The following is a 15,681-nucleotide window of genomic DNA, read 5'->3' as shown; positions in this document are numbered from 1 at the left end:
GTGTCCTTCATTTTGTCCCATATCAGGAACAGTCTTAAGATCTGGAATATAGGATATGGAATATAGAAACATATGATCTGCTAGACGAAAAAAGTCCAAAGTCCATCTAGTTTGCCTTCTACCATTCTGGTAGTCACATGATAATGAAGTTGTTGACTAATCATAGCAATGAATCTCTATCAATTAGTCTATATATATGGATGTTATTTGTACAACTCAATATGATTTTTTTGTACTTCCCAAAGATGTGCAAAAGAAACTGAAGAGGGCTGTAAAAGGAGGGTTTTTAGGATGCAATAGATGAAAATTCTCTTAAAGTACTGATTTTCTTCTGATTACATTTTTTACCTTCTGCATAGAATGTGCGTGACAAGAAAACAGCTCTAATGCAATCCCCATCTATGAATCAAATTCATTTAAGCAGAAACCCAGACCTTAGCCTCAACCCTGAGCAGCAGATCACTCTGACAGCCCCCACGGTCAAATAGCACACCGCCTCTCACTGTCTACACTCACACATGAAGACTGACTGCTGGTGCCCATGAACCCACACATGTTACCAGCTCCAGGAGAGAAGGAGGAACTTGGAAGAAGAAAGAGAAAAGCTGATTTTGGCCAATCTTCCTCATTGTTTAACTGAAGTTCCTCCTCCACAGACATCAGGATGGGTCCATCATCCAGTGGGCAAAGTCAAAAAAACATGGGGGTGGAATTCGATTTGGGCAGGGATGCAAAGCAGGCAGTAACACATCTGCCGCTCGTTTTACCCCATGCCGATATACAGTTCTATTGAAGCCAATGGAACTGAATTATCAGGTGGGGAGTATAACGCGCTGCAGATAAAGTACCACCCATTTTGCGTCCTGGCCCAAATCGAATTTCACTCCCATTGTTCCTGTAGCAACTTTAGTTAGTTTTACACTGAGAGTCTCCTAATCACCAGAGTCTTGTACTCCACACTTTCAGGTATTGGCAGCTTGCAGCTTTATACAATAAAGGAATAACTTTTCAAAAATAGTAATGTGAGATGAGAAGAAAAAAAAGTGTATGTTTATGGAGGAAAAACTCAAACGAATAGGGAGGCGTTTTCAGACACCAAAGGGAGATGTTTAATTTCATTTGTTTATCCTTCACATTCAGACTGCGTCAATGACAAAAAAAAATTATGAATTAATGTTAGGGCCTGACTGACCAACATGTATATCCTTTGGAACATCTGTAATATGTTTTGTGAAGGCGTTGAGATCAGTGTTTGAAAGGGGAACACCTTACTCTGTTTGACATTCATCCTTCAAAGAAAAATTGGCTGCCTTTATAGAATTAAGAATAGTGCCACATTGGTGATGCACTTAACTTCTGGGTAGTTTAATTTTGATTAACCTGGATAATTCAGAGTCAATCTCTGCCCTAAAAGAATTGAATTATTCAATAATTTGAATTAAGCAGAGTAATGGCAAATTGGTACTCAAAAAATTAAATTATCAGATCATTTAAATTAAGCAACTTTGAATTAAGCATAGGCTGTACTCTGCCATTAGAAAAGTTTTGAAAATAAATGCACTTTTCAAAGTTTGCTTTTTAAATGCTTCAAGTGAAATAACTACTTCCAATTCTTCATTTCAGACTTAAATCATCTGAACTCTGGCCACTAAACACGGAGGGACCAGTTCTTGGCTGCCAAGTAATGGATATTTTACATACAATCATTCCTTCTGCCACCATCAACATCAGATTTGCAATTTGTGCAGGCTTTTCCTTCACTGTGCTATCGATTATAGTTTAGCGCACATGGCCGGCCAGTAAAACAAAGAGAAAATGCCTTTTATTTTATATTCTCCCCCTTTTGGAACGTTGTGTGCAGCGTCCCACCCACACTTTACAGTACTTCATTCTTATAATCGCCTTGCTGTTCTGTTATTGAAAAAGGATACAATATTTATTTTTGATGCTTGCTTTAAATGTGAAAAATAAACTTTTCTTGTAATCAGCTGAGTTTTAATTCTTACCTGTGCCATCTGTTCTACGGGATTTTTTAAGCATTTATTTAGTATCTTTACACAAAAATGTCTGTTCTACCGCTGTTCAGAAATGACCGTCGTAGAATAAAATTTATGGAATGCACGGAATCAGCGTTATTTATTTTACAGCTGACTGCATCACTGGAATGCTAGACACCTTGGGGCAGATCGATCCACCTCTTGACATGAAAGAATGAGTTCTCCTCGGTAGCAAATCCAACTGGCCATTTGCACAGTTTGCTCCAGTCGGGTAAGCACGAGATGAAAATGCTCAAGTGACCATCCAGGCAAAAATCAGTCACCGCCAGCAAAGCAGGTGGCACAGCCCGTACCAGCGAGGGCTCTTTTTGCAATACAGTCCCCGCCACTTAAAACGCCCACGTTTAAAACGGGCAGTCACTTATATTGGCCAAAAAGCGATAACCGTTAGTGCATTAATGTCAATCTCAAAGTTGCTGGTTATTGCGTCTTAAATGCTCCGGGTAGAACCAGTTGTGAGTTCTCACATTCGCTGACTATGATACAGTAAAAGAGCCTTACTGAGGCAGATTTCACTTCCGGGCACCATAATTTTGCTCCCTAGTTATTTTTATGCCCTGAAGCTGGGAATGTGCTACATTAGTTCAGATGTTACAATTTCTCCTAATACATGAAACTTTCTGATTCGCAGCCTCTGCTGTTGGCAGATAAAGTTGGGTACGGCACATTTTGCCATTTCCTAATTTGTAACTTTTTATCGGTTCCTTCTGAAAGTTAATTATTCCATTTCATTCTCGTGAATGATCTTAATTCAAAGGGAACGTACTGGGCAAATTATTTATTTTAATTGACTTCGGGAAAAATTATTTTTAATTTTATTATCGCTGCCGCTTTACACCGGGCAAATCGTGTCACTACGAACATGCCCGCTGTAAGCGATGGGGACAGTACATTTCTTGCAACGCCTACAAGTGATTCAAGTGTACAGCCAGACTCTGATTGCAGGACTGCAGCCCTGTCTCAAATGAGCTGGGCTTCGTAATATTAAAAACTGACACTGAGGCCGACATCACTGCGGATATCAAGATCAGCAGTTATATTCACCACCCACTAATTATCCTCTACCTCCATCACCACTTTACCTGGATATTGCGATCATGGTTGGCAGTATCCACCTGTGTGTGGCATGAGTCGCAATGAGTGAGATTCTTGCAGATGAAAATCGGTCAGCGCTAATCCATTCACGGTGCATTTAAATTACACAGTACATTCAAGTCTGCCCTAAACTCATTTCATGTACAACACTTACAACCAGCAATGAATTACATCCCATCAATCTGCATTGCAAATTAACTTAGCTTCCAGAGGAGAGAGGCCGGTGTCTAACCCATTGCACTATCCAGTCTTCATCCTTTTTTTTTCCATTTTTAAACAAAACCTAAAATACTCGCCTTCCCACCTCCCAGGTCGCACTGTCCAATGTTGGAAGTGAATCCAACACTCAAAAACATTACCGCTAATTGATTGAAGAAAATGTTACAATGCTCAGCTTTGCAACTAATTAGGGACCAGGACAATGGATATTGACCTGAATTCCTTACGTCAGACCCACTACCACCAGACAACAACTTGCATTCATATAGCGCCTTTAACGTAGTAAAATGTCCCGAGGCGCTTACAGGAGGGTAATCAGGCAAAAATCGACACCAAGCCAAAGGAGACATTTGGACAGGTTACCAAAAGCCTGGTCAAAGAGGTAGGTTTTAAGGAGTGTCTTAAAGGAGGAGAGAGAGGTAGAAAGGTTTAGGGAATGGTGGGGCGAAGGGAATGGAGGATGCACAGGAGTCCAGAATTGGAGGAACACAGAGATCTTGGAGGGTTGTAGGGCTGGAGGAGGTTACAGATAGGGAGGAGTGAGGCCATGGAGGGATTTGAACACGAGGATGAGAATTTTTAATTTGAGGCATTGGTGGACCGGGAGCCAGTGTAGGTCGGCAAACACAGGGCTGATGGGTGAACGGGACTTGGTGCGTGTTAGGGTACAGCAGCAGAGCTTTGGATGAGTTCAAATTAATGGGGGGTGGAAGATGGGAGGCCGGCCAGGAGAGCATTGGAATAGTCAAGTCTGGAGGTAACAAAAACATGGATGTGGGTTTTGGCAGCAGATGAGCTGAGGCGGGGGTAGAGACTGGCGATATTACAGAAGTGGAAGTAGACTGTCCAACACCCTCGCTGGCCACTGTCTGAGGCTGAACCAGATTGTTCGGAACCTTGGTGTCCTATTTGACCCTGAGATGAGCTTCCGACCCCATATCATCTCCATGGAGATGATATGGGGTCGGAAGCTCATCTCAGGGTCAAATAGGACACCAAGGTTCCGAACAATCTGGTTCAGCCTCAGACAGTGGCCAGCCAGGGTGTTGGACAAGTTAACATATATGCAGCACCAGTAGTGTAACTGTGTCCAAACGAGATAACTGATCCACAGCAGACCAAGGGTTAAGATGATCATTCTTTCAGTCATGCAGTATGTGTAGATAAAGCCCAAGATCTTAAACATAAGAACAGAGTGGGCCATTCAGCCACTTGAGCCTTTTCTGCCATTCAATTAGACATGGCTCATTTGTACCTCAACTCCATTTACCCACCTTTGCTCCATATCCCTTGATACACTTACCACCAAAAATCTATCAATCTCAGTCTTGAAAGCTCCAATTGACCCAGCATCCTCAGCCTTTCGGAGGAGACAGTTCCAGATTTCCACTTCCCTTTGCATTAAAAAGTGCTTCCTGATTTCCCTCCTAAATGGCCTAGCTCTAATTTTAAGACTGTGCCCCTTTAGAATCATAGAATCATAGAAGTTACAACATGGAAACAGGCCCTTCGGCCCAACATGTCCATGTCGCCCAGTTTATACCACTAAGCTAGTCCCAATTGCCTGCACTTGGCCCATATCCCTCGATACCCATCTTCCCCATGTAACCGTCCAAATGCTTTTTAAAAGACAAAATTGTACCCGCCTCTACTACTGCCTCTGGCAGCTCGTTCCAGACACTCACCACCCTTTGAGTGAAAAAATTGCCCCTCTGGATCCTTTTGTATCTCTCCCCTCTCACCTTAAATCTGTGCCCCCTCGTTATAGACTCCCCTACCTTTGGGAAAAGATTTTGACTATCGACCTTATCTATGCCCCTCATTATTTTATAGACTTCTATAAGATCACCCCTTAACCTCCTACTCTCCAGGGAATAAAGTCCCAGTCTGTCTAACCTCTCCCTGTAAGTCAAACCATCAAGTCCCGGTAGCATCCTAGTAAATCTTTTCTGCACTCTTTCTAGTTTAATAATATCCTTTCTATAATAGGGTGACCAGAACTGTACACAGTACTCCAAGTGTGGCCTCACCAATGCCCTGTACAACTTCAACAAGACATCCCAACTCCTGCATTCAATGTTCTGACCAATGAAACCAAGCATGCTGAATGCCTTCTTCACCACCCTATCCACCTGTGACTCCACTTTCAAGGAGCTATGAATCTGTACTCCTAGATCTCTTTGTTCTATAACTCTCCCCAACGCCCTACCATTAACGGAGTAGGTCCTGGCCCGATTCGATCTACCAAAATGCATCACCTCACATTTATCTAAATTAAACTCCATCTGCCATTCATCGGCCCACTGGCCCAATTTATCAAGATCCCGTTGCAATCCTAGATAACCTTCTTCACTGTCCACAATGCCACCAATCTTGGTGTCATCTGCAAACTTACTAACCATGCCTCCTAAATTCTCATCCAAATCATTAATATAAATAACAAATAACAGCGGACCCAGCACCGATCCCTGAGGCACACCGCTGGACACAGGCATCCAGTTTGAAAAACAACCCTCGACAACCACCCTCTGTCTTCTGTCGTCAAGCCAATTTTGTATCCAATTGGCTACCTCACCTTGGATCCCATGAGATTTAACCTTATGTAACAACCTACCATGCGGTACCTTGTCAAATGCTTTGCTGAAGTCCATGTAGACCACGTCTACTGCACAGCCCTCATCTATCTTCTTGGTTACCCCTTCAAAAAACTCAATCAAATTCGTGAGACATGATTTTCCTCTCACAAAACCATGCTGACTGTTCCTAATTAGTCCCTGCCTCTCCAAATGCCTGTAGATTCTGTCCCTCAGAATACCCTCTAACAACTTACCCACTACAGATGTCAGGCTCACTGGTCTGTAGTTCCCAGGCTTTTCCCTGCCGCCCTTCTTAAACAAAGGCACAACATTTGCTACCCTCCAATCTTCAGGCACCTCACCTGTAGCGGTGGATGATTCAAATATCTCTGCTAGGGGACCCGCAATTTCCTCCCTAACCTCCCATAACGTCCTGGGATACATTTCATCAGGTCCCGGAGATTTATCTACCTTGATGCGCGTTAAGACTTCCAGCACCTCCCTCTCTGTAATATGTACACTCCTCAAGACATCACTATTTATTTCCCCAAGTTCCCTAACATCCATGCCTTTCTCAACCGTAAATACCGATGTGAAATATTCATTCAGGATCTCACCCATCTCTTGTGGTTCCGCACATAGATGACCTTGTTGATCCTTAAGAGGCCCTACTCTCTCCCTAGTTACCCTTTTGCCCTTTATGTATTTGTAGAAGCTCTTTGGATTCACCTTTGCCTGATCTGCCAAAGCAATCTCATATCCCCTTTTTGCCCTCCTGATTTCTCTCTTAACTCTACTCCGGCAATCTCTATACTCTTCAAGGGATCCACTTGATCCCAGCTGCCTATGCATGTCATATGCCTCCTTCTGCTTTTTGACTAGTGCCTCAATCTCCCGAGTCATCCAAGGTTCCCTACTTCTACCAGCCTTGCCCTTCACTTTATAAGGAATGTGCTTACCCTGAACCCTGGTTAACACACTTTTGAAAGCCTCCCACTTACCAGACGTCCCTTTGCCTGCCAACAGACTCTCCCAATCAACTTCTGAAAGTTCCTGTCTAATACCATCAAAATTGGCCTTTCCCCAATTTAGAATTTTAACTTTTGGGCCAGACCTATCCTTCTCCATAGCTATCTTAAAACTAATGGAATTATGATCACTGGTCCCAAAGTGATCCCTCACTAACACTTCTGTCACCTGCCCTTCCTTATTTCCCAAGAGGAGGTCAAGTTTTGCCCCCTCTCTAGTCGGGCCATCCACATACTGAATGAGAAATTCCTCCTGAATACACTCAACAAATTTCTCTCCATCCAAGCCCCTAATGCTATGGCTGTCCCAGTCAATGTTGGGAAAGTTAAAGTCCCCTACTATTACCACCCTATTTTTCTTGCAGCTGTCTGTAATCTCCTTACATATTTGCTCCTCAATTTCCCGTTGACTATTTGGGGGTCTGTAGTACAATCCTATCAAAGTGATCTCTCCCTTCTTATTTTTCAGTTCTACCCATATGGACTCAGTGGGCGAACCCTCGGATATATCCCCTCTCACTACTGCCGTGATGTTCTCCCTAATCAAGAACGCAACTCCCCCTCCTCTCTTACCTCCTGCTCTATCTTTCCTATAGCATCTGTACCCTGGAACATTGAGCTGCCAGTCCTGCCCCTCCCTTAGCCATGTTTCAGTAATAGCTATAACATCCCAGTCCCATGTACCCATCCATGCCCTGAGTTCATCTGCCTTGCCCATCAGACTTCTTGCATTGAAATAAATGCAGTTTAATCTAGACTTCCCTTGGTCTTTGCCCTGCTTTCTCAGACCATCTGTCCGGTCATGTTCTGTACACTCTCCCTTACTGCCTTTTGTTTCTGTCACCACTTTATTTCCCACTGACTTCCTGCATCGGTTCCCATCCCCCTGCCACATTAGTTTAAACCCTCCCCAACAGCACTGGCAAACACTCCCCCTAGGACATTGGTTCCAGTCCTGCCCAGATGCAGACCGTCCAATTTGTACTGGTCCCACCTCCCCCAGAACCGGTTCCAATGGCCCAGGAATTTGAATCCCTCCAGCTTGCACCATCTCTCAAGCCACGTATTCATCTTAGCTATCCTGTCATTCCTACTCTGACTAGCCTGTGGCAGTGGTAGCAATCCTGAGATTACTACCTTTGAGGTCCTACTCTTTAGTTTAACTCCTAACTCCCTAAATTCAGCTTGTAGGACCTCATCCTGTTTTTTACCTATATCGTTGGTGCCTATATGCACCACGACAACTGGCTGTTCACCCTCCCCCTCCAGAATGTCGTGCAGCCGCTCCGAGACATCCTTGACCCTTGCACCAGGGAGGCAACATACCATCCTGGAGTCTCGGTTGCGTCCGCAGAAACGCCTGTCTATTCCCCTTACAATCGAGTCCCCTATCACTATAGCTCTGCCACTCTTTTTCCTGCCCTCCTGTGCAGCAGAGCCAGCCACGGTGCCATGAACCTGGCCACTGCCACCTTCCCCTGGTGAGCCATCTCCGCCAACAGTATCCAAAACGGTATACCTGTTTTGGAGGGAGATGACCGCAGGGGACCCCTGCACTGCCTTCCTACTCTTCCTCTGTCTGTTGTCCTTTGTACTCGATTCCCCCACCGGAGGAAATAGTTTCTCTGTATCTACCTTATCGAATTCCTTTATCGTTTTAAACACCTCGATGAGATCGCCCTTCAACTTTCTAAACTCAGGGGAATACAAACCAAGTTTATGCAACCTATCCTCAGAATTTAAGCCCTGGTATCATTCTGGTGAATCTGCACTGTACCCTTCCAAGGCCAATACATCTTTCCTGCGGTTCGGTGCCCAAAACTGACGTAGTACTCCAGAAGGGGTCTGACCAAGGATCTGTACAACTGAAGCATCACTTGCTCACTTTTGTATTCTAACCCTCTTGAAATAAAGGCCAACATTCCATTACCCTTTTTGTACCTGTGCACTAGTTTTTAATTATTTGTATTCAAGGACACCTCTGCTCCTCCACAGCTCCCAATCTCTCACCATTAAGAAAACATTGCGCTTTTTCTTTCCCGGATCCATAAAATATCACCATCACCCCCACCCCCTTTAATCCATAAAACTGTAAATGCTGATGGCATTGTGGTAAAGTTAACTGAATTGGACCACACGAGGGAGCTGAAGGATGTGTTTATACTGAGTCGCGGTGCCTTAATTATTGCTCATTGTAAATCTGCAGAGCCAGACCAAATGCCGTTGCTAGTTTATTCTGCTGCGTCAACAGCATTTCTCAGTGCCTATAAAACACTTTTAGCAGGGTGGAGGATAAGTAGCAGATAAATCTTATGAAGGTCCGTATATAGCAGCTGGTGTGGAGCTGCAGTCATGAATCCAGCGAGCATTCAGGCTATTTTGCTCTGAAACCCAACACGTAAATCTGCCCAGGGTGCTGTGACTTCAGTCGAGTCCTGTGGGTCAGCTCTTTAATTCTACTTGGATCTGGTCAGCCAAGGTAATCGGCAACTCAACACTTTTTTCATTGTACATTTTACAATGGGAGGAGCAAAAGTGACGTTGAAACTAATTGTAATTCGTCTTACTGGTTAGTACTTTGAAAAAAGAAGCAGATGTCATTGCTCTAATATAAAACCACTGACTTCTAATTTCAAGCATTCCAGTCTTGTGACGTTACTTCCTTTCTAGCCTTCCCTAACCAACAACAATTTGCATTTATGTAGCGCCTTTAACAACAACCTGCATTTATATAGCGCCTTTAACAACAACAATTTGCAATTATATAGCATTATTAATGTAGTGCAAACGTCCCAAGGTGTTGACAGGAGCGATTATCAGACAAAATTTGTCACCAAGCCACATAAAGAGATATTGGGACAAGTTACCAAAAGATGTGGATTTTAAGGATGGACTTAAAGGAGGAGAGAGAGAGAGAGAGAGGTAAAGAGGCAGAGAGGTTTAGGGAGGGAATTTCAGAGCTTAGGGCCGAGACAGCTGAAGGCACATCCGCCAATGGTGGAGCAATGAAAATCGGGGATGCGCAAGAGGCCAGAATCGGAGGAGCGCAGAGATCGCGGAGGATTGTAGAGCTGGAGGAGCTAGGGAGAGAACGCAGTAAAACATCTCAAGGTGCTTCACAGCAGCGTAATCAGACAAAAAATGTGTCCATGACAAGTGCAACAGGAAAATTTGAAGCATCATTCAATTCTCGCTAAAGGCAGCAATGATACAAAACATTTGTACAGCCAAATGCACTCAACTGGGAGTCCTCAAAACCTGATTACCATATATCACTAGAAACGTCCAGAAATGAATGCATTACCTTGTTACATATGATTAAAAAGATTAGACAAAGTGTCACTTAGATTCTGGTTTAATAGTGTACTCCTGTCTACTTAATTCAGCTTTTTCTAAACAGATAGCCATTTTAGCATTGTCTATGTGGATTATCACAGAGACAGACCCATAAGATTTGTGCAGGTAACACACAATTAGAGCAGGTAATTTGTTGCATTAAGTAATCTAATGTCACTCTGATATTGACATTTTCACTGCTTCTGGGATTTCATAGAATGTTACAACACATTTGGAGGCCATTCGGCCCATCATACCTGTGCTGGCTCTGTGAAAGAGCTGTCCAATTAGTCCCACTCCCCCTGTTCTTTTCCCACAACCCTGCAAATTTTTCCTTTTCAAGTATATATCCAATTCCCTTTTGAATGTTATTATTGAATCTGCTTCCACCACCCTTTCAGGCAGCGCATTCCAGATCATAACAACTCAATGCGTTAAAAAAAATCTCCTCATCTCCCTCCTGGTTCTCATTACACAAAATTAATACTTGGCAACAAATTGCACCACACACGGTAAGCATTGAAATTGACAGGATTAATCATGGATTTCATGCCAGAAATCACTTGCACCAAGCATAATAAATACGTTTGTGCTTTGTAATTATTTTACAATTACCCTTAAACACACAGGTTAACCTTGGAAGATTGAAACAGTATCAATACCAAAATAGAAAAAAAAACTTCATTTACAGGCATTTGCTTAATAAGAAATTTACTCTAATATTAAATCTGCATACCTAACCAGTAAACAAATTATGCAAATTTGGACAGAAAAATAAAACATTTCGCACACTGAGGTTTTACTTTGTCTTTGGATCTTCTTTCCTCTTCAAGAAAAACTCTGGGTTGCTGATGCATCTGTAGGCAAGTAACTGTGGCAAAACGCCATAGAGTCCGTTTATTATTAGAAAGACCAGCTGAGCCTCCTCTGGTACTCTGTATGTATAAGGAGTCCTGGAATGTAGGGATGCTCCAATATGTGAAAACTGTGCCTGTTTAATTGAGCAAGGGAGAGAGAAAAAAGGACCGTTAAAAGCACGGCTTACATAAAATATAACCTAAGGCGCAGCACTTAATACACAAATTAGATCTTACATATTTGCATTGACAGCTGCTCCCACAATGGATGTGTGATGTACTGCATATTTTCTCATAAAAATTGGGAGAAATTCTCCTCCGCAAAATCATGGCAAAGAATGTTGGCAAATTTGAATGGTGAGGGGGAAAATTCCCTCCTCCTACCCATGCCGGGACCACCACTGCCCACTCCTTCCCCACATGCCACATGTAAATGGCGGGGCCTGAGGTCCCTGGGGATAGCCCAGCTCTCCACCATACTTACCGTGACTTCCCAGGGCCGGCATGTGGCAGGTGGCGGTGCGTCCAAGGAAGTGGTTGTCGGTATCAAAATGGAGGGAGGGAGCCTTGTCGTGACCCCCTCTCCCTCCAGATGGTTCCAGAGACATACCCGGTCACGGCCTCAGTCTCAGCTTGAGGCCTTCAGTGGGAAGCCTCGTTCCAATCTTTGGGGGGCTTCAGCACCTTCAGAGTTTCCTCGTCACCACTTGCGGACTCCCTCTTGGCAGCGGGAATCTTGTTAGGAACCCCTAACTGGGAAAATTGGGTTGGGGGGGTGGGGCAGGCAGGCAGGGCGGGGGAGGGGGGCGCCCTGCTGAAACTCTGCCCAGGAGGAACGTCCAAGCCAATAAGTCCTAGGCATTAAACAGAACATAGCTTCAATTAGGGTGCATTTGCACTACACCTTGACTTTGCACCAATACTACAGCTATAGCGTAAATATAGTCTAAATGAAGTCCAGGCCCAGCCTGACATTTGGCTCCGCTTGGCTCCAGAGTTTGGACAGGCCTCAACTCCAAATTTAAACTACACGGCCCTGAATTTCCATGGAGTTTTCCCAATCTCCCACTGTAACTTTGCCGGAAGTTCTGTGGAAACCCTGGAGATATGGTGTAAACAGCTGCTGATGCCACCCGGGGTTCTGCCGATCTGCTCCCGGAGGAACCCCCCCCTCCCCACAAGGAAATTTGACACCCTCAAGTTTAGTATTGGTGCAAAAACTTGTAGTGCAAGCACACGCAGCTCAAAAACAATCAATGTTAAACCAAAAAAACACAAATGAAGCCATCCAGTCAGAGGTCTTCTGAATTTTTATATTGGAGCCCGATTGGGGGGGGGGGGAAACCTCGGAGCCACCCCCACCCCCGACCCCCAAACAAACAAAGTGACTTTTCTCTCGAAAAAAACTACCACAGCCCTTCAATAAAAATAGCTGTGGAAAATGTTTTGCTAAATGCTGGATATTAGGAAATACTTCTTTTTTTCCTTAACCAGCATTGTGACTAATATTGTTCTATTGGTGCTAAAGATACAGAGAGGGTGGGTAAACAGTCTGATCTCCACAGAAACATCATGCTTGAAAAAATAGGGTCTATACCATTCTGTGGATATTTTTAGAGCAGGCAGCTGACATTTAAAATAGCATCATTGTAGCTGGAATTGGGTATGATCATAACTTTTGTCTGTATCATCAGCAGAGGTCAAGAATGGGATCAAATCATAGCTTAAATTAGGAGTGTAACAAGGCTCTGCGCTTCTATTCATTCTGTGGGGAACTGGGACTCTCAATGGAGCTTTTAAGTTCTGGCCTCACCAATCTATTTTTTCCTCGATCCATTTTCACATTCTAACTTTCTATTATGGAGCAACAATCTTCACATCATCCCTCCCCCCATGTCACTCTCTTCACCAACTACAGTTAGAGCTTCAATGTTGAATGTACCATCTACCTACCACCTCTGTTATGTTCACTAGGTCTTATAAATAGAATGTATAACAAGGAATAAGTAATATGCTGGAATATGCCTGCCAATGGAGTCAAAATATAACCATCTATGCAACTAGTTTATACGCATTCCAACTCCACATTATGGAATCATAGAAAGGTTACAGCAGGGAAGGAGGCCCATCGAGTCCGTGCCGGCTCTATGCAAGAGCAATCCAGCTGGCTCCACTCCCCCACCCTATCCCCATAGCCCTGCAAATTTTTTCCTTTCAAGTATTTATCCAGTTCCCTTTTGAAGGCCATAATTGAATCTGCCTCAACCACACCCTCCAGCAGTGCATTCCAGATCCTAACCACTCGCTGTGTAAAAAAGTTTTTCCCCATGTCACCTTTGATTCATTTGCCAATCACCTTAAATCTATGTCCTCTGGCTCTTAAAATGTTCACTAGTGATCAGTTTTGGTGAGAAGCTAACTGATGACTGGAGGTACATTAAACCTGAAGCTGTTTATATTTTTAATATAATATCAGCAGATATCCCATTGTATTGGTCATTGTGAATCAGAGGATACGATACAGTGACAGCCGTGGCTTAGTGGTAGCACTTCCCCCTCTGAGTCAGAAGGTCGTTAAACCAAGACCCCGTCTGCCTTCTCAGGTGGACATAAAAGATTCCATGGCACTATTTTGAAGAAGAGCAGGGGAGTTCTCCCCGGTCTCCTGGCCAATATTTATCCCTCAACCAACAGATTATCTGGTCATTATCACACTGCTGTTTGTGGGGCCTTGCTGTGAGCACACTGGCTGCCGTGTTTCCTTAATTACAACAGTGCTACACTTCAAAAGTACTTCATTGGTTGTGAAGCGTTTTGGGACATCCTGAGGCCGTGATAGGCGCTATATAAATGCAAGTTCTTTTTTTATTGTGGGAGTGAAAGTAGGGGAAAGGCGTGCACATTACCAAGAAAAGAATTTGCAAGAGCTCTCCTTAGAAATGGTGGAGTAGGTGTTTTTTTGATTGTTTTTCTTACTCTCTGCACACAGATCAATAAATTCACTTGATAAATCAATGTAATATGGAGGATCAACTCTTTGCCTTTGCTGTCCATTTGTTTAAATTGTGGGTGTTTTTAGTGAATGCCAAAAAATATACAAACCTTTAGAAAAGATTAAACAAAGTTACATCTATCTTTCGTTCCCAAATATCGGTTACGGTAGCCTAACGGTGATGGTAGTAAATTGACATGCCAGAGGTTGTGAGTTCGAATCCACCGTGGCCTGTCGTGAGATTGAATTTGTGGGCTGGCACCAGAAAAATGACCATGAAAGCTGCCGGATTGTTGTAAAAAGACAGATAGGTCACTCATGTCCTTCAGGGAAGGGAGCCTACCACCCCTGACCAGTCTGGCCTACATGTGGCTCCAATCCCAAACTAAGTGGTCAGCTCTTAATACCCTCAGGGCAGCTAGGGATGGACAACAAATACGGTTTTGTCAGAGATGCCCATATCCCAAGAACAAATATTAAAAATCTCCAACAGTAGTAAAGTGTTGCCAAAATGCTAAAATCAGGAATTTTATTCAGAATCTCCCTCTAAACTTGAATAATGGCAATCTTTCCAGAATTTGATCCCATTTATATGAATCCTGATTATTTTCCTCAAAACTCAACAACAAAAGTAAAAATAAAATGCAGCTGATTGTAGAATCATCTTACAGCACAGAAGGAGGCCATTTAGCCCATCGTGTCTGTGCCAGCTCTTTGAAAGAGCTATCCAATTAGTCCCACTTTCCCCCTGCTCTTTCATAGAATCGTAGAAAGGTTGCAGCACGGAAGGAGGCCATTCGGCCCATCGAGTCCGCGCCGGCTCTATGCAAGAGCAATCCAGCTAGTCCCACTCCCCCGCCCTTTCCCCGGAGCCCTGCAAATTTTTCCTTTTCAAGTATATATCCAATTCTCTTTTGAAAGTTGAATTTGCTTCCACCACTCTTTCTGGTAGTGCATTCCAGATCATAATATTTTTTAAAATTCTCCTAATTTCCTCCCTGGATTTTTTGCCAATTATCTTAAATCTGTGTCCTCTGGTTTTAGACACCCCTGCCAGTGGAAATAGTTTCTCCCTGTCTATTCTATCAAAACCACTCAGAATTTTGAGCACCTCTATTAAATCTCCCCATAACCTTCACTGGTCTGAGGAGAACAATGCCAGTTTCTCTCGTTCCTATAAAATAAAAGTTACATATTAAATTGTGTTTTGTTTCTTTAACGTTTTTACTTGGAGGCCGCAGCCTCTCAACAAAAGCCTGGGGTTAGAGGTGATATTTTTTCCCCACAGCTGCCACTCTTGTGCCTGCGACTCTCAGGATGCTGCAGTGTGAGTGTGCGCAGTGTGAACAATCTTCCAGCGTGCAGCAGGATGATTCCTCGTGCAAGAACTGGAAACATGTTTTCCCTCGGACTATAAAAGTATTTGTGAAATGACTTTAAAACAAGCCAGAGGATGAGATTTAAAACTTTTTTTAAAAAAAAGCAAAGGTTAAAAGATAGTTACATAATTAATATTTGTTG

At 43.4% G+C, this 15,681-nt stretch overlaps 2 protein-coding genes across 2 annotated transcripts in view; one reads left to right on the top strand and one right to left on the bottom strand.

Moving 5' to 3' along the window:
- Positions 1–2,121, top strand: part of LOC137301888 (hepatoma-derived growth factor-related protein 3-like) — a 91,210-nt gene extending 89,089 nt beyond the window's left edge. Inside the window, exon 6 of the mRNA XM_067971600.1 lies at positions 1,624–2,121. Within this exon, the coding sequence (XP_067827701.1) occupies positions 1,624–1,629 (6 nt within the window). The 3' untranslated portion in view covers positions 1,630–2,121. The remainder of the gene's footprint in view (positions 1–1,623) is intronic.
- Positions 2,122–10,314: 8,193 nt separating this feature from the next.
- The window catches only part of LOC137301886 (transmembrane 6 superfamily member 1-like), a 39,926-nt gene continuing 34,559 nt past the window's right edge, over positions 10,315–15,681 (bottom strand). Inside the window, exon 10 of the mRNA XM_067971599.1 lies at positions 10,315–11,302. Coding sequence (XP_067827700.1) covers positions 11,111–11,302 — 192 coding nt within the window. The 3' untranslated portion in view covers positions 10,315–11,110. The remainder of the gene's footprint in view (positions 11,303–15,681) is intronic.

The sequence above is a fragment of the Heptranchias perlo genome, chromosome 34 (genome assembly GCF_035084215.1).
Source record: "Heptranchias perlo isolate sHepPer1 chromosome 34, sHepPer1.hap1, whole genome shotgun sequence".
NCBI lineage: Eukaryota > Metazoa > Chordata > Chondrichthyes > Hexanchiformes > Hexanchidae > Heptranchias > Heptranchias perlo.
The sequence above is the reverse complement of the archived record's forward strand: the minus strand, read 5'-3'. Positions and strand labels throughout refer to the sequence as shown.